The sequence below is a fragment of the Callionymus lyra genome, chromosome 4, assembly GCF_982586985.1.
Source record: "Callionymus lyra chromosome 4, fCalLyr1.hap1.1, whole genome shotgun sequence".
NCBI classification, from domain to species: domain Eukaryota; kingdom Metazoa; phylum Chordata; class Actinopteri; order Syngnathiformes; family Callionymidae; genus Callionymus; species Callionymus lyra.
Window position 1 is genome coordinate 27,533,147 of NC_141821.1, and position 25,877 is coordinate 27,559,023.

General features: G+C 40.6%; 2 protein-coding genes across 2 annotated transcripts in view; one reads left to right on the forward strand and one right to left on the reverse strand.

Moving 5' to 3' along the window:
* LOC148082314 (zeta-sarcoglycan-like) overlaps nt 1-14,684 on the forward strand; it is a 31,585-nt gene extending 16,901 nt beyond the window's left edge. Inside the window, exons 7-8 of the mRNA XM_087789479.1 lie at nt 13,008-13,131; nt 13,692-14,684. Of these exons, the coding sequence (XP_087645605.1) occupies nt 13,008-13,131; nt 13,692-13,883 (316 nt within the window). The 3' untranslated portion in view covers nt 13,884-14,684. The remainder of the gene's footprint in view (nt 1-13,007; nt 13,132-13,691) is intronic.
* A 4,957-nt stretch (nt 14,685-19,641) lies between these two features.
* On the reverse strand, nt 19,642-25,274 carry LOC148082315 (uncharacterized). The gene is made up of 18 exons (XM_087789480.1): nt 25,101-25,274; nt 24,971-24,993; nt 24,400-24,463; nt 23,549-23,715; nt 23,390-23,470; nt 23,258-23,311; nt 22,984-23,169; nt 22,044-22,193; nt 21,917-21,980; nt 21,759-21,849; nt 21,551-21,692; nt 21,016-21,120; nt 20,847-20,946; nt 20,590-20,779; nt 20,451-20,528; nt 20,286-20,388; nt 20,099-20,214; nt 19,642-20,031 (listed from the first exon to the last, which is right to left on the reverse strand). The coding sequence occupies exons 1-17, from the start codon at nt 25,153-25,155 to the stop codon at nt 20,107-20,109; spliced, it is 1,761 nt and encodes a 586-aa protein (XP_087645606.1). The 5' UTR covers nt 25,156-25,274; the 3' UTR covers nt 19,642-20,031; nt 20,099-20,106.
* Between the last annotated feature and the right edge of the window lie 603 nt (nt 25,275-25,877).

Here is a 25,877-nt window from a genome sequence, read left to right on the forward strand (position 1 = left end):
GCGACAGTTACCAACGTCCTGTCCTGTGTTTCCTCCTTCGCTTCTCATCGACTCGGACTCTGTGGAATATCGTTTGATCTCTCGGGTACCGGGCGATTTCCGCATCAGTGACGTTGTTGCGGCTTCCAAACACAAACTTTTCGCCGCTGAGAGTATGAGGTTGGGTCCTCAGGTACGTAGATTTATGACGCGCTTTGGTTTCCTTGTGATAACAGATACGCTGAGATCCAGATATGCTTTTGGTGCATTTATTGTTATACAAACTGCACAGTGTAGCGTGTAGCGTGCAGCGCTTTCCAAAGTCTTTCTGATAGGACGGCGAGTATCTGTTGATGCACTGCTGATCACACTTGGGGGTGTCCGTCTCGCCCTGGCAGGGAGGTCGTGTTCCTTTGACGTGGTGTTCGCATGGAGCAATGGTGTAGCTTGTAGCGTGTAACGTGTAGCGTGTAGCGGTCAACAAAAATTACGGCTACTTCCAACCTTGACTCTCTCTCTCTCTCATCTGCGTCACCTGTGAGTGCCCACCTTTACACACACACCTCCGCACGCACACACGCCTACTCCCATGTGAACCGCCCCCTCTGCAACACACACACACTCAAACACACCGTGCAGCACATCTTCAGCCTGTATGTCTCTTACACACCAGCCCCTAATTATTAGGACTCACATAATAATTCACATTTCAAACACAATAGGAGACATAATAAATCATATCAATCTCAACGAAAATGCAAAAAAATGTCTAATAAATTGCTCAAGTCCATGAAAAGTCATTATACCAAATCTTCCTTCTTCTGGTCGTCATGACCAATTAGTGCAAAGTCCAGCACAAGTAATAAAAACAAAAACAAAAACAAAACACAAAGTCCATATAGAGGTCAGCAATGTCCTCATGCTGCCTCCTCCTTCTCCAGCAACAAACACACCTTGGATATGGGTCTGTCCAAGCAACTGGTTCTCGTCTTAATCCGAATTTGACGCACAAATCCCTTGCGATAAGGTTTGCAAGACACGTCCCATAATCCAAGAATTACGAGGTGCAGTACTGTTCATAAGAAAAATTAGATCTCCTGCGACAAGGTTTCTCTGGACTCCAGTCCATCTCTGTCGCTCCTGTAACAGAGGCAGGTACTCCTTTGTCCAGCGCTTCCAGAACAGATCTGTTACTGTGCCACTTGGTCAAACAGAATCCCCCTTTAGCGCACAGAGACATGAGCTCATGACAGAGGGTCAGTGCTTCCTCCTCTGTTGCAACTGCCACCAAACAATCATCCACATAAAAGCAGTGCTGCAGCTTGTCCACTGTCTCCTCCTTATGCTCATGTCCAAAATCCTCTGCACATTTCTTGAGGGCAAAGTTGGCGCAGCTAGGGGAGGATGTAGCTCCGAAAAGATGTACCTTCATCCTGTATTCACATGGTGCTTGGTTCAAGTCTCCTTGTGACCACCAGAGGAATCGCAGCAGATCAGTATCATCTGGGGGCACTTGCACCTGGTGAAACATAGCTTCGATGTCAGCCATGATGACGACAGGTTCCCTCCTGAACCTGGTCACAACTCCAATCAGTGAGCTGGTTAGATCGGGCCCTTGCAACAGCTCTTCATTTGGAGATTGTGTTTTGTAACTGGCACCACAATCAAAAACAACTCTGAGTTTTCTCTTTGTCGGGTGGTAGAAACCATGGTGCGGTATGTAACAGACCTCCAGCTCTGCATCAGGAACCCTTTCAGCATAGCCTTTACCAAGCAGATCATTAATAAAGGTGTTATACTCCTTGTAAAACACTGGATCCCTCTGGAGCCTCCTCTTCAGATGGTTTTGACGCTGTTCCACCACTTTCCTGTTATTTGGCATGCAGACGTTTGAATTTTTCAAAGGCAGGGCAACCTGGTAATGACCATTGACCCGTTTGGCTGACTTTGTGACCATGTCCATGAACCTCAGGTCTTCCCTGGACAGACCCACTTGTTCCTCCACAGCAGATTCTGGAAAGTCCATTTTAAATTGCTGTTGCCACAGTTCATCCAAATTTACAATGAACACACGGTTCACCGTTACTGGCTGGTCACAGTAATTGGCCTCTCCACCGTTTCCTGTCAGTGGTCCATTTACCGTCCAGCCCAGCACCGTCCTTATAGCGTAGGGTCCATTGTGCTCACTGCGGATGACTTCCAGCGGTTCCATGGCTCGTGGAACATTCGTTCCAATCAGCAACTCAATTCCAGCCTCAATCTGTGGTAAGGAGATGTGTCTTAAATATGGCCACCTTGTCAGATCCTTATTTGAAGGTATGTTTGCTTTGTGGACTGGCATTGACAACTGAGTGTACGCTTTTGGCAACTCAATGAAGCTGTCATCTTCAAGTGCTGCCACCTCCAGCTCTGGCACAATGTAGCTACTGACCACCTTCTCCTGCCCCATGGTCCTGAGAAGAATGTTGGCTCTCTTCCCAGACAAATTGAGCTTCTGCTTCAGACTCTCAGTACAGAACACGGCAGTACTTCCCGGGTCCAAAAAGGCGTATGTGAGAATGACTTTATTGCCCTTCTTCACCTTCACTTGGATCGGCACGATAGGAAGCTTGCAATCTGTCTCACCAGCCCCTGTAAGCCCACTGGAAACCAAAGTGTCGTCCACTGTAACCTGGATGCTTCTCTCAGCCGGTTCTGTTGTTGCCACACTATCCTTATGGAGCACAGTTGGATGTCTTAGGCCACACTTCAAGCAGGAAATCTTCCTTTGGCAATTTTTGCTTATGTGTCCTATACACAGGCAGCGAAAACAAGCACCATTTTCCTTCAGGAAGTCAATTTTCTCCTTGTGTGCCATTTTTTCCAACCGAGCACACACATCCAATGTGTGTCCTCCAGTGCAGCAGGGACAGATCTTCCTTGCTGGTGGTTTTATGTTTGTAGCTTTATTCACAGGTTGAGCTGTTCTCTCCACATGATTCACTGTGGTAGCGAAGCTGGTTCCTCTGATGCTGGTGCGAGGGGGTGGTTTGTGTTTCATTTGTTTAGTTGTCATAACAGTGTCCTGAATGTTTCCAAACACAGGGTCTGTCAAGATTTTTACTTGTTTTTCAACAAAGTTGGTAATGTCCACAAACCTTGCTCTCCTATTGTACCTTTCCTGCAGGTCACATGCATCGCACCTCCAGCGGTCTCGGAGTTTGTACTGCAGTTTTTTGATGATTTCCACCATGTTTGTGGGTGTGTCAAGATCATTTAAATACTGCACATCCTCCAAAGCGTTGCAGCATCCACGCAGAAAGAGGCCGTACTCCTGAAGGGCTTTCCCATCTTCTGTTTTAATAGTGGGCCATGACAAAGCTCTCTCCATGTATGCGGCTGCCACCTTTTGCTCATTGCCATAGTGTTCTTTCAATAGAGCCTTCGCCTTTACATATCCTCTGCTCGACTCCATGTGCTGACAGCTCCTCACTAGTCCCTTTGCATGCCCTTTGGTGTATTGTTCAAGGAAGTAGAGTCTGTCACAGTTGTTACTGGTGTTTCGCTCAACTCCATTTTTAAATGCTTTAATAAACGAATGGTATTTGAGTGGGTTACCATCGAAAATGGGAATTTCCCTTTTTGGGAGTGCTGAGAGGCATTGTTGTTGCATCAAGAGTGTTGAAATTTCATTTTGTTTTCTCATTATGTCCAGCACACTGTCGTTTTGTGATGCATCAGTTTGTGTGACATTAGTCACAGGATCTTCAGGAATTGTAAGATAACGTTGGAGCATGTAAGAAGGATCTGGGAGATGTTTTATGTCAGGTAAGTGAGTGACTTTAGGCGTCACAACTGTCTGTGTGGTTTCAATTGCATTGGGTTTTAGTTGTTGTTTTGAGCATGTCTTTTCATAGTATGAGTTCATCCCGTCTGAAACCTTTGACTTTGATTTACTGCCGACACTGCTTTGTGATTTTATAACACTTAGTTTTGCCATTTCCTCAGCGATTTCATTCTCCAGTAAAAGCTGTTCTCTTCTTTTGCGTAACTTTAACTCCTCTTCATCCAATGCATGTTTTTCCTTTAATGCCTTTTGTCTTGTTGCCAAAATTGCAAGATTTGTTTCCGTTTTTAAGCGAGCAGATGAGCGTGAAGCTAAAGATGAGGAATGATGTGAGCGCGATTTCTTGGTTGCATTTGAGATGCTGTCACAGGGCTGTAGTTCATCCTGAGGATCTTGTTCAGTGGTGACAGGTACCGGAGGGTCAGCAACAGACAAATTCTTGCTTTTTTCGACAGGAATTTGTACTGCATAATTTATTTCCTTTGTTGGTTGCTCAGAAGTATTTGTATGTAGTGGTAATTCATTTGAGTTTTCATGCGGATTTTCCTTTATCCATTTTTCCACACGTTCCTTGAATGCATCACTGTAATCCATAATGCTAGAAAACCACTCTTTTTGTTTTTTATGTTCATCATCGGGAATAAGTTGCAATACTTCGTTGTGCAGGTCAGTGGCCTTTTTACACAGTGCATTCAAGTTATTCAGTTGTGATGGGATTTCAGTTACATTTTCTTTTGATTTCATGTGCGCTTTAATTTGCGGAATAAGCTCTTTGATTTTATTAACGGCACTTTTGCGCTCATTCTGCAACCGTTCGATTTTATTTTCCATAGCTTTGGCCGTCAGTTTAATTTCCCTCTTTTCACGTTCCATGTTTGAACATTCAGCATCGGCGTTTATTTGACTCATTTCCGTTGGATTGTAATTTTGTATGTAGCAAAACAATCATATTTCATTCGAGAGCGTTTTCAAATCCATCCATAGCATTTCAATTCATTGACAGAGCAGATTCGATCCAAGAATTTCAACAATGAGTAGGTCTTGAGACAACATCAGCCGCCACATTCCACAAAGTCCTGACGTCACAATCCAATAAAGCACAGAGAATATGCGCCACCATCAATGCGCCAATGCAACCAGCGTAACATCCATTTAATACATTGTCCTCACTTGACACAATGCATTCCAATTGAAGCGGATTCCTTAATCCACAAACATTAACAGGTTCAGGCCTACCTGTTCCCAGGTGAATGGATGGCGTGGTGTGGCAATTATATCAGGCTGGTCGGTGCGTGACGACTTGGTTCTTTGATGCGGCTTGATGATTTTCATTCTACGGAGTATGAGGTTGGGTCCTCAGGTACGTAGATTTATGACGCGCTTTGGTTTCCTTGTGATAACAGATACGCTGAGATCCAGATATGCTTTTGGTGCATTTATTGTTATACAAACTGCACAGTGTAGCGTGTAGCGTGCAGCGCTTTCCAAAGTCTTTCTGATAGGACGGCGAGTATCTGTTGATGCACTGCTGATCACACTTGGGGGTGTCCGTCTCGCCCTGGCAGGGAGGTCGTGTTCCTTTGACGTGGTGTTCGCATGGAGCAATGGTGTAGCTTGTAGCGTGTAACGTGTAGCGTGTAGCGGTCAACAAAAATTACGGCTACTTCCAACCTTGACTCTCTCTCTCTCTCATCTGCGTCACCTGTGAGTGCCCACCTTTACACACACACCTCCGCACGCACACACGCCTACTCCCATGTGAACCGCCCCCTCTGCAACACACACACACTCAAACACACCGTGCAGCACATCTTCAGCCTGTATGTCTCTTACAGACGTCATCGGTTCTGAATGTTGGACTTCTTAATGTTCGCTCCAGTACTAATAAATCCTTTATTCTTAATTATGTTTTTACAAGAGTTAATTTGGATTTATTATGTCTTTCTGAGACTTGGCAGAGAGAGGAAGAGTTTATTCATCTGAACGAACTCTGTCCAGTAGGGAGCGCTGTCCTGGGGAAGCCTCGCCTCTCTGGTCTTGCTACAGTTTTTAGGGAGAGTTGTTCTTGCAAAGTGATTCAGACATAGGAATTCAATTATTTTGAGTCTCAGATGATCTTGGTTGGTTCTACAAGACCTTTCTATTGTGTGTCAATCTACCGCCCGCCTGGTCCTGCGGCGGTGTTCTTGAAAGACTTCAGTGACTTCTTATCTTCCATTATTCAAACGGAATATGTTCTTATTCTTGGAGACTTTAATCTTCATGTTGATGACGTCACATCTTGCTCTGCTAAAGAACTTTTAACTTTAACAGAAGTCTTTAATTTTGAGCAACATGTTTCTGAACCCACTCATCAAAAAGGCCACACTCTAGACTTAGTTTTTACTCTTGGCCTGGACATTTCTAATGTATCTGTACATGATTTCCATCTGAGTGATCATTCTCTTGTCTTGTTTAACCTGGACTTCATCCCTGAACCTAAGCCTTTGAAAGTTAGGTCTCAGAGGCACGTCATCTCAGCCTATACGGCAGACAGTTTTTCTGCTATGTTTGACCCTCTTTCCTTTGATGACTGCCCAAATGTGGACAGTTTGATTCACTGTTTCACTACTCATTGTGTTAAAATACTGGATCAAGTGACACCTGTTAAATCGAACTTGAAAATTCAGAAAAAATGGTGCCCTTGGACAAATGAAGATCTCCTGAGTCTGAAGAGACTTTGTCGAAAGACTGAGCGTCTCTGGAAGTCCACTTAACTTGAGGTGCACAGACTTCACCTCAGGGATCTGATGTCTACTTACAATGAGATGGTAGAAACTGCTAGATTACATCAGAAAACTGGTAGCAGCAAATAAGAAAAATCCTAAAGTGTTGTTTGACACGATTCATTTTCTCGTGTCTCCTGCTCCTCAAATCACGCCGGTCTTCTGTGAAGCTGACAGCAATGCATTGTTGAGATTTTTCAATGCTAAAATTAAATTGATCAAAGAAAAAATCTCTTACCCATTGTTTGGAACCCCTACTGTCTCTGAGCCCCTCTCCTCCTCTTGGTCTTCCTTCACTGCTGTATCTTTGGGTGATATTTCAGCACTAGTGAACAAGATGAAACCCTCCTCTTGCTCAGATGAAGTCCTTCCTTGTAGGCTTTTTATCAAAGTATTTGATGTAATTGGCCCCTGGGTTACCAATATGGTGAACCTCTCCCTTTCCACATGGGTTTTTCCCAATGCATTTAAACATGCCATTGTGGAGCCTCTGCTCAAAAAGCCAACTGACCTTAGTAATTTTAGGCCTATTTATAATCTCCCTTTCTTGTCAAAGATCTTGGAGAAGCGGTCTGAGCAGCTGTCTTTGTTCCTGGATCAGAGCGACATCCATGAGAAGTTTCAGTCTGGCTTCCGTAAACATCACTCTACGGAGACAGCTTTATTGAAAGTATCCAGTGACATGGTCAAGTGGATACAAGATAACAAGAAGGATCTGTCTCGTCTGCAGTTGATTCAGAACTCTGCAGCGAGAATTCTGACCCGCTCAAGTAGGAGAACTCACATTTCTCCGATCCTTAAAACTCTTCACTGGCTTCCAGTTTCTTTCAGGATCAACTTTAAAATTCTGGTTCTTACTTTCAGAGCTATTCATGGTCAGGCTCCTCCTTACATCACTGATCTGATCCAGCCTTACACCCCAGCTCAGTCTCTGAGGTCTGTGGATCAGAATCTACTTATGGTTCCACGCACACGGCTCAGGACCAGAGGAGAGAAATCTTTTCAGGCTGTTGCTCCTAAGCTTTGGAACAATCTTCCTCTCTCTTTGCGCTTGATGGAGTCTACTGACTCCTTTAAGAAACATCTTAAGACGTTTCTATTTGTTCAGGCTTTTCCTTGAATTTCTCGAACTCCTGTGTTGTTCTCGGTGTTGTCTTGATCTTTGAAGTATGTACTGTTTTGAGTATTGTTTTGATTGTTAAAGCGCATTGTGACCCTGGTCTCGAAAAGCGCTATATAAATAAATATTACTTACTTACTTACTTACTTACATCATGATGTCGGCTGACTCGGGTAAATTCACTGTTCTGGTTCTCTTGGATTTGTCCTCAGCCTTTGACACAGTTGATCACCAGATCCTGTTGAGAAGACTGAGGGATGAAGTGGGACTGTCTGGGTCTGTGTTAGAATGGTTCTCATCATACCTTTCTGGGCGCAGTTTTAATGTGTCTGCCAATCAAATGAGGTCTGAATCGGCAGATCTGTTGTGTGGAGTCCCTCAAGGTTCTGTTCTTGGTCCTTTTATTGTTTTTGCTGTACTTGATTCCCATCGGTAAAATCATTCAGAGATTTCCTGATGTTTCTAATCACATTTTTGCTGATGACATCCAGCTCTACTGCTCTTTTGATCCAACTGAGCCCCGGAGACTGAACAGCTTAGTCAATTGTTTGCTAGAAATCAAACAATGGCTGAGTGAAAGCACTTTGCAGCTAAATGTGGACAAAACTGAAACTGGTGATTGCTCCTGATGATAAGGTTCCAGGGTTGAGTCAGTACTTGGGTGACTTAGGTCAGTCTTTCAAACTGAGCCTTTCATGTCTTAACAAGAAGGAGCCATCTCGCCTGCAGTTGATTCAGAACTCTGCAGCGAGAATTCTGACCCACTCAAGTAGAAGAACTCACATTTCTCCGATCCTTAAAACTCTTCATTGGCTTCCAGTTTTTTTCAGGATCAACTTTAAAATTCTCGTTCTTATTTTCAGAGCCATTCATGGTCAGGCTCCTCCTTACATGACTGATCTGATCCAGCCTTACACCCCAGCTCGGGCTCTGAGGTCTGTGGATCAGAATCTACTGATGGTTCCACGCACACGGTTCAGGACCAGAGGAGAGAAATCTTTTCAGGCTTTTGCTCCTAAGCTTTGGAACGATCTTCCTCTCTCTTTGCGCTTGATAGAGTCTACTGACTCTTTCAAGAAACATCTTAAGACGTTTTCAGGCTTTTCCTTGATTTTCTGGAACTCCTGTTGTGTTATCAGTTTTATCTTGCCCTTTAAAGTTTATACTTTATTGAATATTGTTTTGATTGTTTAAGCGCTTTGTGACCCTGGTCTGGAAAAGCGCTATATATATAAAAATCACTTACTTACTTACTGTACTTACAAGCAAGATTAGCACAAGAACACCAAGCTTTGGAATTTTCCTTTATTTCCAGTTGACATCAGAATTCCGATGCCTCCTGAACTCACCCTTTCAAAAGCGTCTTTAGTTTACTTTTGTATTTTTCTTTAACAAATTAAATTAACTGTATTTTTTAATATATTTTGATTACTTTTTTAATTTTTTACGTCCTTACTCATTGGTGTCAGGAACAAGGTCATGGCAAATCAAAGGTAGGATGCAATCACAGAGACTCTGGGTTCAGGCAGGTTAAAAAAAACACTAAATTGGTCCAGGTGTAAAACATGGAGTCCAAACAGACGAGGTAACAGAATCACTAGGCGATAGACAAAGGTCAAAACACGGGAAGAATAAGTTTAGAGAGCAGAGCCGATTAGAGAGTATGTGGATGCAGGTGTGCAGGGACGATCAGGAAGCAGGTGGACACAGATGAGACGGGGGGAGGGCAAACAGAAAACAGAGACAAGGGTGAGTGATCACAAAAATAAAACAGGAAGACAAGACATGAAACATGAAGGAGAAATCAAGACAATAATCAAAAAACCAAACCATGACAATTGTTTTTTTAGGGTGGTTTAAGCTATGTGAAGAATATATTCTCTGGAATTCTAGAGCCTACTTTTAAGATTGCATTCAGTGTTGCGTGTAAAATGTAATTATTCTGAGATGGCGACACCTTGACAGGAAAAATGTAAAACGCGCAGTAACTTTTCTCATGTTTAATATGCATATATCATGTTTTTTGGGTTAGTTTCTTGTATCTATTAAGCTCTAAAATACAGTCCAGTTAGTCTAGTTGTTTGTATGTGAGCCCATTGTCTTGGCTGCGTGAGGTTCTAATGCTGCCATTTGTTTTGATGTCAAGTCTGCCAAACATTTGTCTGTGAAAAAAACACCAAACTGTCTCTCAACAAGGAATCTGTTAAGTATTCCTTTCATGGCCTAGTGGAAGCCTCACGCTGCCTCCTCAATATCACAAAGTGGCACAGGGGAGCGCGGCTATGATGCATGAGATGCAGACAGAACTGTCGGTTGGAAGACAGGTGGTGAGGTTGGAAGTGGCGTAGTTGAGAGTGATGAGACGTACTTTTGGGAGCGTCAGAGGCGGACGGAATTAAAAATTAGCACATTTGATCTGATGCTTGACGCCGCACTGTAATCTAACAAATATTTATTCTGTGGGAAAACGCGCGGCTTGCATTTGTGCTCTGGCTCTGGTTTGACGGCAGAGCTCCGGAGCAACTCTTTAATGATGATCATTGTCTTTCCAACCCTGGAAACCAACAGCTCAATGCAAATGAATACAAATTGCTTTTTTAATGACTCATCAATCCAAGGCATGCATAATCAGTGACGTTTTGAGAAACAGTCATTGGAAAAGCTTAACGGCAAGTAGTCCAAGTCGACTAACAATTATCTCACGGACACATACATTTCTTTCCAATGTTTGTTTTGTATTTAACTGCATTGAGTCCAAAAGAACGCACCGAGGCATTATCCACGGGTCTCTGGGTTTATTCCTTGCAGAAGAAGCTCATCTAAAAGTCAAAACAGGATCTTTAAATGAAGATTATTTATTCAGTCCCTTATTCTAGCAACTCATAATCCCGAATGTGTGTCACAGTAAGATCGTGCAGAGATTTCACGACAGCTCTTTAAAGTCTTAGATTTAAATTGGAAACAGATTTTGGTGAAGATGAGAGGAGGAAATCAATTTGAAAAGCATATGAGTTATGAAAGCGAATTCCACATCGATTGGCTCATCTACTTATCTCTCACTGTGTAAACAAACAGACCAGAAGGAGGGAAATGCAAAAAGAATTAGCCTCAGTGTTGCTGAAGGTTAGAGGCAGCTTACTGTATATTGTATCCATTATGGAAACAAACCCGAGACACAAGTGGAAACACAACTATGTTAAAAAAAGATTACAAGATTAATAATAAACAGAAATGAAGCGACTTTATAATTAAATTTGATACTAAGCTAAAGTGAAAATGAAGAAAAGTTGAAAAATAATGTTTGTACTGTGATGGATAAATTACTTAAGCATAAATACATAGTTCTCAGCTACATCCATTGTTTTGCTGGGATTGCCAGATAATCCTGTAGTCAGAGTGAAATCCTGTTAATAATGCGTTGGGGTGTGACCAATCATTGGGCGTTTGATTGTCGAATGCTTTTCGTCCCATGAAAGACTTAATCTCCATATGTACTCCAGGCTTCTTGCAAGTGGCCTCACCTTTAATCAGATAAAACCGATGTGTGATCATGGCTTGTGATGAACTGTCATTGAGGGCACAGCGGTGCTTCTGCCTCTTCTGATGTTCCATAAACCCAGCACAGTTTGTCTGCAGGAGCTGCCAGAAGAGATTACCAGCCAACTGCTTGGGGCTCCACTCCTTGTTCAAATACAACCCACATGGCCAACTGTGAACTACGGATTATATTTCTTCCTCTCATATGAAGGACTTTTTCTAGGTTATTGTGCACACAACAACCCACAGCTGAGTACAAAACATTTTCCCCTTATAAGCCATACATGTACCCCTCGACACCTGCATAGAATATACAAAATAATGTTTTGTTTGCTTCAGAGCTAAATAAAGACAAAGCCAGTCGACCGTAGCCGTTGTAGAAATGTGTCAATGATTCAACATAATTATAGCCACAAAAATATTCAGTGTCCAGTAAAAACAATTGTTATCCTGCACACTGCTGCTGGGAAATACATCTTTGTATGATGCTGCTAGTGTTCTTATCACTATTGCCACTGCTTTCATCACCCCATTGAAAAGTACTTTTATCACTTATTTTCCCTGCATACACAACATAAAGTAGAAAGAAATTAAAAGAATACCAAATACGGGAGTTTGAAATGAACTCCTTTAAGCTGATCTGTCTTTTTCATATTGATTACCTTCCCGTGGCGAAAATAAAATGTTAGTACAGAATATTTCCTGTCATACATTGACATGCGGAAAATGGAAGCTTATTCAATTGACTACTGGTTATTTCATATCTCATCAGCATTCTTCAAAAAATATATAGAATTTAATTAATAATTTCTCAAAAAGTCTATATTGATATGTTGTGGGATATTAGTCTACATTCTCTAGATCAACAAATGTGAAATGCTGAAAGATTATGTTTTAATTATCCATTTATTTAAAGTTATGTATTAAAAATCTTTAACCTGCCATATTTAATGATCTGAGACCTTTTAATTGGCTCAAAATCTAAATTCATTTTAAACAATCAATGGAATAGAAAAAGATGAATGATCTAATAAATAAAAAAGAACAAGGAAACCTGTCATAATAAAGGATAAATTTGGGAAATTTCCCGTAAAGTTCAGCAAGAACTCTCCAGATTTAAGTTTGGCTCAAGAGTGAAGAATCCAGAGCGACGGCGTGCTGTAGTCCACCAAGTGTTCTGATTGCTTAGTCTTATTTCTTTTTTCATACGATTGAGATTAAAACCGTTTCTGGTCTGTTTTTTAATCTGTAGATAGAGTCCATACGCCATTCCTTCACCACACAAACCTCCGTTACTATGATGTAAAAGTCCAAACGTAAAACTATAATGGGTAAAGACATCAGCAAGACTGTGGAAAACCAAGGCAAATAAACTCATCTGTGAGCATTATATTTTAGACATTCAGAGATATTGCAACCGGTATGCCTCAATTGCATGTATCAACACAGTTTGTGATGGATTGTGCACTGAGAGGTGAGGCACTGCCTCTCTTGACTGCACGTCCCTGTCATACCTGTACTCTCCATGCATCCGAAAGATGACATTATTGTCCAGATTCCACCTACTTTGGATTACAGAAGTGTATTCTTACTCTGTGTTACGAAATGAGCCAAGGATAAAGATAAAGATGGGACAGGAAAGTTTTTTTTGAAGACGTATAACGTTTTATCAAGAAATAAAAGGTTTTAAAAGGCATTTCTGAAACAAACAACACCACTCTAGTTGGAATATTAGATGCTGTGTTGCTATTCTTAAAAATGCTGTCTTCTTATCCTTCAGGCTTGAGTCCCCAACACGCAGCTTGAGCATGGAGGCTCCTAAAGGTGTTGAGGTGAGCACAGCAAGTGGATTCCTGAAGGTCCTTAGTCAGAAAGACCTTCAGCTGGAGTCTTCAGAAGGAGAGGTGAGTGACAGTTACCGCACAAGATAATCCACGATACAGTCCTTGTGAGGGTTATTTGAAAAAGTAATTTTTTATTCATATCACCAATCTTGAAAAAAAGCTCTCCTTCAACATGGTATTTGAATTTACTATTTTGGATAAACTTTTGAAGAGTTAAGGCTTTTTTTTTAATTTCCTGTCTGCAGCCTCAGGTTTTAACTGTGTATGGCACCCCCCACTGTAAGAACACTGTCATCGCACTGAAGGGTCTCCAGCGCCGCGCTCGCACTAATATTTGTTTACAAAGCGTCAGATTTCTCATCCTTGAAGCTTCTGTGGGGACTTCAGCTATGATGGAAATAAACGCAACCACCGTCTTTGACCCAATGCTGTAAATCAGTTTGGTGGACATTCAGGACCTCCCAAACCCTCCGCCCAAGCAAGGTTGTCAAGAGAAGTGCACTGTTGAAAGAATAGCTTGGAAGCTCCACAGCACCAGTCATGGCTTATCAGAATTTACCAAAAGACAAATGACTTTTGCTATTTGTTGCTAACTGTGTATTTGTACGTTTGTCTTCCAGATACTTTTGGATGCTGCGATCATCCAGCTGGCCAATCTGCCCGTTGGTGACTACGAGCCTCACTCCAGCGCCACCTCGCAGGAGCCAGCCGTCTATGAGCTCTGTGTGTGTCCTAGTGGTAAAGTGTACCTTTCCCCTGCACGGACCAGCTCCACCTGCCAGGCCATGAGCAGCATCTGCCTCTGGAGCTGACCTGGGACCAGCCTTTTTGTTCTTATAAACACTCTGGGACTGGGTCGGACACTGACAGAGTTGCTGTTTATCTGGGTTCAGCTGCAATAGTTGACCTCAGTGTTTATGTGAAACAGTACTTCTTTGACATGACTTGCAGTCCGGGAACATTCTTAATAGGATTGTGTGGAGCCACAGAAACATCATCTGGTGGAAATCTAAGCCAGCGTGTGTAGGTCAAGGCTCCCACATCGCTGACCTGTATTTAGGTGTCCTGCCCACAGTAATGTCAGAAGAAAAATCACACAACACTCAACAAAGTAAAGTGTAAAATTAAAGTTGTGTGGCTATGTTTGACAAAATCGTTGTGTCCAGGTGCAAAACGATTAAGCAAATGACTTCCATTCAGGAAGAAACAGTAGCAGTGGGTCCATCGAACTCTGTGGTTTGGCAGCCAACTTGCATCTATTAAGTGCGATCCCTGAGACTTAAGTACAGTTTAACTTCATCATCGTGCACAGCCGCACTTGATCAATCATGTAAAATACATCCCCATGTGTATGTAATTGGCCATCCTACTGTAATACTCACATAACCCAAACTCTCTGAAGAGAGAGGGAGAGGAGAGAAGAGAGTGTGTTCAGGTGGATTATGGGCTGCACGATTGCCAAATACAGCTGAAACTATGGAACTAATTCTTATTTAATATGAATTAAATGTGGTGTACATTTCATTAAACATTTGGAATTGAATTGAATTTTCATGGTGGTCCTTTTGTGCCATTCTCAGGGCAGGTTGAGAGAAAGAGGGGCACAAGGGGGGCAGAAGATCCCCATAATTATTCAAATGTTTCAAGTTATGATTAAATTTCAACCACTTGTGTTACATACTAAGTGAGGGGTATTTCCGCATTCCGTTTGAATTGTTAAGAGGTGGAAAAGGGGGCAGAAGACCCTGAATAAAAAATTGAAAACCTCAAATTTTGATAACATTCATACTGAATTGAATGCATATTAAATAAGAATCATTTCTATAATAACTTGCCTGAATTTACTTGCTTCCACTATTCTCTTCTGAGTTTTGGGGGCGTTTTGGTTTTGAATATTTTTCTTATATACAGTATATATATATATTTATATATATATATATATATATATATATATATATATATTATCCAATGTTATTTTTCCATGATTCATATCTTGTTTTCTTCTTCTACCACTGGCACTTTCTATCCACAGAGGCATGTTCTGATGTTTTCTACTGGCTTTTCTTTTTCACAGATGTATTTGAAAATAAACGTCTTTACACTGTTGCTTTCACTTTCTTACTAACCCTATTAATGTCTTCATTTACCACTTAAAAAATGTATTCTGACCTTTTTACTGTCTCTTGTATTATTCTCTAATGCTATTCACTGATATGGGTTATTCTGTTCTCATTTCCTCTTTGTTATTTTAAACTAAAGTAACTAAATAAGTAATAGTTAATTGTAAAGTGCCTTTTCAAGTCCAGGGTCACCAAGCGCTTGAACAATCAAAAGCAATACACAGTTAAAAATACATATAAATGTAAAACCTTTAAATGGCCAAGATAACATAAAACAAAGAACAGCAGTCCCAGAAAATTAGGCAAAAGCCTGCACAAATAAAAAGACCTTAAGATGTTTCTTGAAGGAGTCAGTACTAAACTTGTAACCATCACAATCTGTTCTGTTGAGCTTGGTTGTCATGTTTGTGTAGCGCTCATTTGGACTAATGGTCCACAAGCATAGACCCTCATCTCCCTGCTGGTTTACTGTAGGTCATGTTGAGTGTGAAGCTCTGTTGAGTAGCAGATAATATTGTTAGGGTTCACCGTCAACCAAAGCCAGGTTACCCTGGTCTTAGTGTCCAGAATGTCTTCTGTAGCATCAGAGGACCAGAGAACCAGGATGCAGCAATTCAGGACTTGTTAGGACGTTAAACAGTTGAAATTAAGGCCAGGAGAAGGAACTTGATGTTAGCTGCTTTTTGTAGCCTTCAGGGCTAACCTTGGTTCACACAGGCAAAGAATGTGTTGATGTATGGTGTGTGTTGTGATAGTGCTGCAGACAGGACGCGTGCCAAGTGCATGCCAATGCAGAGCAGTATCAGTTAGAGTTGACCATGAACGGGACTAACCAAAGGTCGGAGCCTCACAGCTGCACAAGATGGTATTTGCGGCTCTGCCTTGGCTTGGTCGTTCTCCCAAACCCTTTCAATATCCTGCCGACCTCTCAGCACTCATAGACACACTCGCACCTCAACAGAGCTTCATACTTATTCTTATAACTTAAGGGTTATCTAGAGGATCACTTTCTTTGTTTCGCTATATTAAGAGCCATCTCTTTTTTGTCCTGTGCCCATAAGCCAGGGAGTCTGCTTCCCTACATACGTTCACGAAATAGCCGCGTGAAGACCTTACCCAGGCAGGTACTCAGTAGAGCAGCTGCTACGAGTCCCAGGAGAGACACAAAGGCTCCTTCTCCTTCTATCAGCCAGAGACTTGGCCCTACCACCTGTCGAAGCCCAGCTGGCCGAAGTGTTCCACCAACACCAGCTGTGTATGAACAACAGTTTCATGTTCTTAATCCGTGGTACAGTTATCACTCATCCTCAATGGTTTGTCCGGAGTGGCCAAACGGCAGCCAGGTGTACTGAAACGCTTTCTTGGCCAATTGGCACACTCCATCAATGTTAGCATGGCTGGACCCAACAATCCAGTTTGGATCGCCAGCATCTGAAGTGACAAGGGTTAGGATGCAGATGGGCCACCAGGTGTTCTGATTGCTACACTGTTGTCGGATCGGGAAGATCATATATAAGCGCTGTGCCGTGTCTCAAATCGCATACTTCTCTTAGTATACTAGAAGTTAGCATGCATCAGGATAGTGTACATACTAACTAGTACGCAAATTCTCCACAGATAGTATGTCTCAAATCAAACACTGCTGCTACGGCTGCTAACCGGAATTGACACGACAGCTTCTTCTTCTACTACTATTTAATGATGGTTGCAACCAGCTGTTTGAACTCTATCGCCGACACCTGCTGGCAGCACGTTTTGCAAGTTTGGAAGAAGAAATAAAGAAAAAATATGAGAATCAAAATATTCGCGAGATATTTAAGCTGGTAACAGCACCGAAGACGTGTTTATCCTCCTACTGCTACTGAAAATTCACCTGTAAGTATATGCATATATATATATGACGTAACTTCCGTTTTAAACGTCATTATTATGGCGACCGTTTAGGGTGGTTAGTGTCCATCGAACCATACTCAGTTTTGTGGGCGTTTTAGTACGCCAATTTAGTGTGCATGGTGCACTAAATTTCGCATACTAAGAATTGAGACGCACTTGCGCACTAAAAATACTAACTTTGAGTACGCAAGTACGCGATTTGAGACACAGCATCGGTCTTGTTAATTTGGTGCCTCATTGATAGTGATTGGACAAACCAGTCAGAAGGCGAAGCTTCAGTTCCGTTGGTTTCCCAATCCCGCTTGTTGAATGAAGAAAGCATCCCAACAAGCCTGACAGCAGAACATGCCATGCAGCTTTTTTACGTTTTGCTTCTGTCCAAGTACACAAAACTTCCTGAGCATGGGTGCAGAGTCGCAACATCCATGAAGTTCAGATGTTGTACTAAAAACTCATTGTTCTTTGTCAGTGTGTGAAGCACAGCCGTAGGCTGCAGTCACCATCAGAATTTGAACTGAATAACTGTCTTTAGTAACCTCGAGATATCGCTCATCAAAAGCGGCGGCGGTAGCAGCTCCTCCTCTGAGAATGTTTTGGCAGGTAAATCAACAGCTGAAGAAGAATCAAAAGCCCATTAGTGTCAAAGTGTTGCTGCACAGTTTGTTGATGACTCATCAATCCAGGTGATGAGACCAGCGCACAAGTGGAGCTCGAGAAGCTAATTTAGCGTTCGGATGCCGGAGGTCAGTATCGGTCCGGTGATTGATTGCTGGAAGCTAGAGGTTCAGGAAAAAACCAGCTGCTGCGACAACACAGGAAGTGTTGATATGGAGAGTAGAACACATGCATGAGTGTTTCTGACTCTTGCTAATGATTCTACAGTCGCCCTCTGATGAAACATGGTGTCATTTATCCTAATGTCCACATCTACTAAACTCTGAAGGATGGTTACCAGGGTAACGTCACAATCTAAGAGAATCCTTTTTTTTTATATTAGCTTTTAGGTATTTTAGTCACATCCAGCAGCAAGTCTATAACCCTTGACAGTTGTGTCCATGTGTCAACATGTATTCAGTTGAAAGTCTTGGTAATTACATAATTGTTCAATGTCATTATACCACCCAGAAATGCATACATTTCCCGGCCATTACAGGAATATTCCAATAAAAGTTCTTTTTTTTTATTGGATAATAGATAGAAAAACTGTTATGAACATTTTGATCTATACATATACTAAAGAGCTCCGACAACAGAACTGTTGATTTATCTTGTAAGTGCAAGTAAGAATCTGAAAGATTGTATTGGCTTCAAATTAAAGATTAATTTGATCTTTGTATTTTTTGAAGATCAGCATGTAAATTATGTATTTTGTATAGAATATTTGTCCTAAAACAATTATCATTTATTTTCTGAAATCCCTGTCACAGGGATTCAGGTTCACTTCAATTTAATTTCCATATACATATAGATAACTCACTGTCGGCTTGTTTCATCAGAAGAGAGAAAGGCATTTTTAAAGGTCTTTTTTCCTCTAAGAGAAGCATGTTATGGTGCAACATGGAACCAGGATCCAATTGTATCCTTGTTGAGGAATGAGGCCTCATGATAATGCATCTGTTGTTTAATGATAAAGTTTCTTAATTTTAAGAGGCCACTAGATGTCTCTATCTGCTTTATACTTTTTGGCTCTGAGCTACTAATTCAATGAAACCTGGCATCATTTTCACTGAGAGTGCCATCTAGTGGTCTTTAAACTGTATCATGATACAGCATCAGCTGCTTCATGAGGCCTCATCAACCCATCACTCGTTTGTAATCTATGCAGTTTTAGTTTAACCTGTGTGTTGTCTCTGGGTCAAGGTGAAGGACCTCCACAACTGCACATGTATTTCTAGAAGCCAGGAAGGTCGTTCACCCTCATCTTCACCCAAAAAGACTCACTTAAAAACATCCAAACACCTCCGTGGTGCTCCTCTCTAACATCCACCTTGTATTGAAGCCTCGAAATGAGGGATTGTTCCGTAGGAATAAGTTTGTAGCTTCATTAAAATGGATTTAAAGTTTTCCCATAACTCCGAAAATAATCCAAATCCTGAGTCAACATGATTGTGAGTGGGAAAGAAGGTAAACTTGAATTCTGGGTGAACGATCACTTTAAGAGCCACGAGAAGATGTCCAAGTCGCCATCACTCAGTCGTGCCTGGATCTGTACTCCCATCTAGTGGCCATGAAAGGAAATTGAATCTACGGTCTACTGAGAAATAGAATCGATTCTTTTCCATTTGGGAAGTTCAATTACAGGACAAATAAGCTATGACCTGAAGTCATCTGCCTATGGAAAAGCATATTCTTTCTCGTGAAAAACGTCAAGAGTTGACCTACAGATGTTGTGGGACTGATTTTTACTATGAAATTGAACGTGAAAACTGATATAAACTAGTCATTACAGAAATACACACAATAATGAATTGGCAGGAAGAAACCTGAAGCCTTCACATGTATTTTAATAAACAAGTACATTAATGAAAGCTGTAAAAAAAAAACAACAATACAGACAAGATGTTTATATTTTTATTAGGTGAACAATGATCGTCAGGTACGTAGATATGTATTGAGTCCCAGAGAATATCACCACTCATGGATCAAATGAAGAATAACCAGCACCAGGTACAGTGAAGAAAATTGCTTGGTCTTGGTTGTGGCAAGTGGATTTGGCATAAATCAGTATACTTTTTGCATAGAGTAGTATTAATGTCATTGGTTAAAGGAAAGAAAGGTTATAAAACTGTCAAGAACCATTAAGAGGAGTTGAGGAGCTCCAGGTCTCCTAAATAAACATATGTAGTTACAACTAATGATCATTTACTTCTCAGTTCTGCTTGGAGCCTTTCAATCTGTCCTGTTAGGGATGCAGCTGTGCCTGAACTGGATTCCACTTGAGGGATGCCTGTTAAATGAAACAAAACGTTAAACTTTTCACTCTGAAACTGAAGCATAAGAGGAAAATAACTTACTCTGGATGCTACTCAGCGATATAATGAGCTTTGATCGCGGTTCTGGAAATTCCCAGGCCGTCAGGAAACCTTTCTGGATATCTCACCACCAGTCTTACGCCTTTCACTATGGAGCCCTGAGGACCACCACAGCATGGTTCCGTCAAGTCACGTGCCTCACCTCACGGTGGAGACCGTTCCTACTTACGTGGAATGTTCTTATTGCTTTGTTACAGTCCTCTAGTTTGGTGAAGTTTACAAAGGCACAACGTTTGATACTCAACATCTTCACACTGTGTATTCTCCCCGCACTGCAGAGGAAACACGCGCTTACTGACAATGTTTCATTTTGTAAACTCGCAATATGGTTTACCTCTGAAATACGCTGGTAAGGATGACCTCATTCAGCGGAGGAACCACGTTTCCCACCCATACTGGAAACAACTCCTTGCTGAAAGAGGAGAACGTCTGGTTGAATCTGTTGAGTCTCCTCACATGCTGGATGGACTTACGCTGCTGCTGGTGGTTGACTGGCATTAGAAATTGTCTTTACTGCAGGAAAGATTGGCTGGTTTGTAGAGTTTGGGATTTCTGGTGAAGCTTTCTGACCGTGAGGAGGAGAGGGACCATAGGCTGAGAGAACGGGAGACGTTCCTGTTGTATTTACGACTTGAGGTCTAGGGAGGAGTCCCCTTCGTACATCTATCAAAGAGATTGTAACAGGTTACATGGAGGTCAGAGAAGCAGGCTGCAGAAGCAGACGACTTACTAGACTGTTGGTTCATACGGGACAAGGCCTCCAGGGACTTATCGAACGTCCCGTGAATAATTAGGGCATTGCTGCTTTGCTCTCTGGTGTATCCATATTCCTATAACAAAAACCTCTATTTATTACCACATTTCCTCTCTTAAGTGCCTTCAAACTTGTGACTACGCACCATAAGTTGTATTATCTGTACACGCATCAGCTCCTGTGCCGCTTCGGTGCACTTCCTGTCCAGCTCCAGAACCTCCCTGAAGGCCTGGCAGGCCTCCACATACCTCTGGAGGAAAGACACAGACACAAGTGGAAATACAGAAGAGACACATCTTTAAACAGGACTTCAACTTTAAAATAAGCACGACCCCTGGTTGAGATTCCATTTGAGAACAGTTATGAATCAGTTCAACATCTGTGTAAACAGAAGACATCACTGCAACAACAAGGCTGGAGATGGGGGCGGGGGATCATGACAGAGCATCTTTTTTTTAAATTTTAATAAAATTGTATTACTTGTGAATTTGATTTATTTGGGTTGCAACCAACATGTTAACATTTATAAATCTTAAAGCTGGTTTCTGACTCCCCCTAGTGTATTTACAATATCATTAATTCTTTGTTTTGGGAGAAAGGCTATTGGGTTGTCCAGACAAACTGATCATCGTTAAAATAACACCTAGAGAGTTCTACTACAAAAGTCCTGAATTTGTTACCTTAAGACCTGCCAAGGCTCTGCCCTTCCTAAATAGACCTTTGACCCAGCGTGGAGAAAAGCTGAGGCACAGCTCAGCATCAGCCAGGGCCTTTTCATACTCTTGTAGTTTTTCAAAACAGAAGGATCGGTTTCCAAAAAGCCTGCAGTGGACATAATGGGTCAGACACCAGAAGACCAAGAGAATCAGAAAACAGAAAGGCTCTTACTTAAACTCTGTAGGGTTGTATTTGACGGCGTCTGTAAAAAATTTCACCGCCATGCTATAATCTCCAATATTTGCGTATCCATTTCCAATTACTAGAATATTAACAAAGAGAAAATAATTAATTGTAAACAGGTGAATGTGAAGAAAACAAATACTCACATGCAAGTTCATTGCTTCTTTTAATATTGTCTTCCAAACTGGAACGGTTGTCTGCCTGAGAGTCCTGTTGAGATGAAATCAATCAATTTCTTGTATGGATCCTGAGGTGAATTAGTGTAAAACTGACCTCTTTATTGTTGTACTTCGGTTTATCTTGAAGGATTTTACTTTTGATTTGGGTCTTTCTTTCTCTTGGTTCAAGTTTGGGCTTTTGATCCAGTTTACGTTTGACTATTTCCGCAGCTTTACTAACAAAACTACTTGTAAAATCCAGCTCCTACAAGTGGGGGAAAAAAAGTGGGTTAGTTTAGCTAATTAACAACGTTTGGACCAACAATGGAACTGTATAAATCGTTGTTCAGCACACTGAGTTATGCCAAGTTGTTTAATAAATATATTGATAAAATATATAGAATGGTATCATAGTTTTAGATGGCAGTCAAGGCCTTGCAGCGTTTGAAGACCCGAAAGAACTATAACAATAATGTTCCTTCATCGGCAGGCGCCTGCTTTCCTCTATGGTTTTGTAATGGACTTTGGAAGCACATGACTCTGAACACTCTGAAAATGTTCTTTCTGCTGTTAATATACGAATTAACAAAGGAAAGAATTTCTGGACTTGGAAAGAATTGTGCATATACCCTCTTATATAAATATATATATATATATATATATATATATATATATATATATATATATATATATATACTGTATATTGAACATGTTTCTGAATTTTAATAACGTTTTACATTATTTTTTATATTTCCCCTGAAACATTTGGCAACATTAATATTTAAGATATTTAGACATTGTTCTTTTGAAAATAATGACTTAAGTTCTAACATCAAAAGCTATGAAGATTAAATGTGCTTTAGCAAGTTTCCATTTTTTTTCTGTTAGTATCATTATAAACACAGGAGTAACTACTTCATTGTAAACTTTTATTTGAAGAAAACAGGAGTGGCTGAATCTTTTTTTCATGACGGTTTGTGACAGAAAATCCTACACAAAAGCCTGATGATTTTAAAAACATGATTAGTTTTGGCAAACTTCTGGAAGTGACTTACCTCAGCGTCATCATCTTTATCGGACTCCTCATCACTAGATTCATAATTAGTGCCATTTGTATCCTTCACTTGCGTCTTGTTATCAGCACACCGTCCTGTATCGTTGAGGGAAAGGTCTTTCTCTCCTTTACTGCTGGACTGCTGCTTCTTTGCTGCATCTTCTGCCTCTTGGGAAAGATCTCCCTCCTTCAAATGCAAGTTATTCAGTTAAAAAAAAATAGAACAGCTGGCAAAGGGAGTTTTTGGACACAAAAACATGCAGAACAGTATGTACCTCTTTTAGTTTTTCCTTCTCTGCTTTGTCAAGCCGTTTTCGTTCCTTCTGCCTCTGTTGGGTAAGAAAGAGAACAAGACTAAACAAAAGGACATTTTAACTTCAGAGTAGAAACAGAATAAGACGATCTACCTTTTTCTTAATACGTTTTTTTTCTGCCTTGTCTTTGTTCTGCTTTTCTTCTTGTAACGATCTGGCTTTTCTCTCGGCATCCTGGTAAGAATAGGGGAGTCATTCACTTAGAGTTGAAACAATTTATTAAACATGATAAAATTCGACGTATTAACTCACGCTTTCTTTCAAGTCTATGCAACGAGGTGGAGAATGGTAGAACGATGTGGGCGGTCTTTGGAATTCAGTGTGGGTGAGCCCTTCAAAATCATAGTAATCCTCACAACTTTCGAACCATTCTTCAGAATCCTCATAGTCGTCCTCTTCTGCTTGTAAAAAGTTCATTTCTGATGGGGATAAACAGTTTTTAAAAACTTGACAGTCAAAGATTCTCTGTTACAACAAGTGTTGGTGGGGTCAAAATGTTAATATACTTTTACTATAGATTATTATTATTATTATTATTAGACATTATGAATTATGCTTGGTCTATTATTTTGTTTATCACTGCCTCACGTTGCAACATTCCCAGTGACCTAGAATCTGAGTAGTTTAAGTACACATCTAGAAAGACAAATATAAACATTGCCAACACATTTCAAGGGCGATATAATGATTTGCTCAGCTGCAAATGTACGTGTCAAAAATACCCAAGTTGTTCCTGGACGATTAATTTTTTTTTTAAAACAACACTAAGAAATTGTTACATAGAATTTTTACTTATATTATTCAGATATACCTTTGAGGTATTTCTTATACAAAATGATATGTAGTTGTTTGTGCGATTACTTATCAGTCACCTAAATCAAGATCAAAACGTAAGGTTGCCTTTATGACGAAACAAATACCAGCCTTGTTTCAACATAAAAAACTAAAAAACAATCAGAAGGACCCATCTATTAAGTCCAACTTTAAAGGAACTTCTATCCTTTTGTAAAAAGGTTTTCAATGTATGACATCAAAAAGGTATAATAACAGATAGAATATGGATGTAGTATAAATAAAGCCAGTTTAAAATAAGTATACTTTACCTACTACCCGGTATAGCTGGGTGATGCGGGTGCCGCCAGACTCAAAAACAGTCACAACAGATTTCTATCAGAAGAGACAATGGTTAGAGGAATCAGTGATTAAAAAAAAAAAACACATGCCTTTCTCGGATCATGGTGACCTGACTCCTTCAGTGCATGCAACGCCTACTTCCTTTAGTTTCACTTCTCTTAGCCAGGAGAAAAGGAAACCGACAGCAGCCACGACAAACAATACTAACTTTTATTCACACTGGCAAATACAAACGTTTTTACAGAACACTTTTCCAACGACAGAGGTTTTGAACCCTTTACAAAATAAAACATTATAAACCTCTTAAATTGGAAAAAAAAAACGAGTAAAGAAAAACCCATGAAAAAGTTTCTGACGGATGGTTAAATGGGGTCAATAAAGTAAACATATTATGGTTAATATGGAATTTCACGACAACACGGACTTATTTTCAAACTCTTTGGTGTATTTACTCGAACTTCCTCTAAAACGAATGTGACTGCAGTAAAGTAAAGTAATATTTTGTTGGCCTAACAAATTTAAGATATAAAAGAAACTTACATTGGCGGCAGTACATCGCGGCTCTGCAACAGACAGAGAAGAAGTGATGAAGGTTCGGAGGAAGTTTATCTCAAACAGGTCCGCGCTTTGGTTGAAGACATGGTTTTAAAACCGAGAATGTTTTTCTTACCTTGCTTTGCTCTCACCAGCGGCATCTCTGCAGAGCGGCCCTGACCGGTAAACATTGATGTCAACTAGCTATACGTTTTTAAAAACCAAAAAAAACTTCAAAGCGACTTTCGGCCGCGGACACGGCGCACTCGTTAACTTCCGCTACACTTCGGCACACTGCTGCGTTTTCTTCGTACTCTGCGTATGCGCACTGTGGTTGACGAATCGCTTTCCTGCTGTGTAGAGGAGGAGTCTGGGTATTATTGGGTCACAGGTCATAATGAGGTTGTGGGAGAAAAAAATACGACCGTTTAATAGGAATTAAATAAATACTCAAGTGCAACAAAGTACTAGGAAAGAGAATGTTGATATATATATACAACGTTCCTTTCATTTTACCAAATTATCCTCTTATTTTAACCAAAGACAACACACATCTAGTTGTATATCAGAAATATTCTTATTTTCATGAAGGAAACTAAATCAAATATGGACATTTAATATACTGTATATATATATATATATATTTACTATCACTCTAAAAGATTGAGATTTTGAAATGGCTATCAAAGTATCATATACAATATAGTAAATAATATATAAATCTGTGTGTGGATCCCATATTTCCTTTTTGTATTATTCTACTAACATTTTATTGTTATGTTATTATAATGTTTGTATTTATGACTGTTTTTTTATGTTCCATATTCATACTGTATGTCTTAATATAAGGTGTTTGTATTTTTATTTTTTTCTCAATTTCCACAAATGTGGTGAGACTAATAAAAAAACAAAA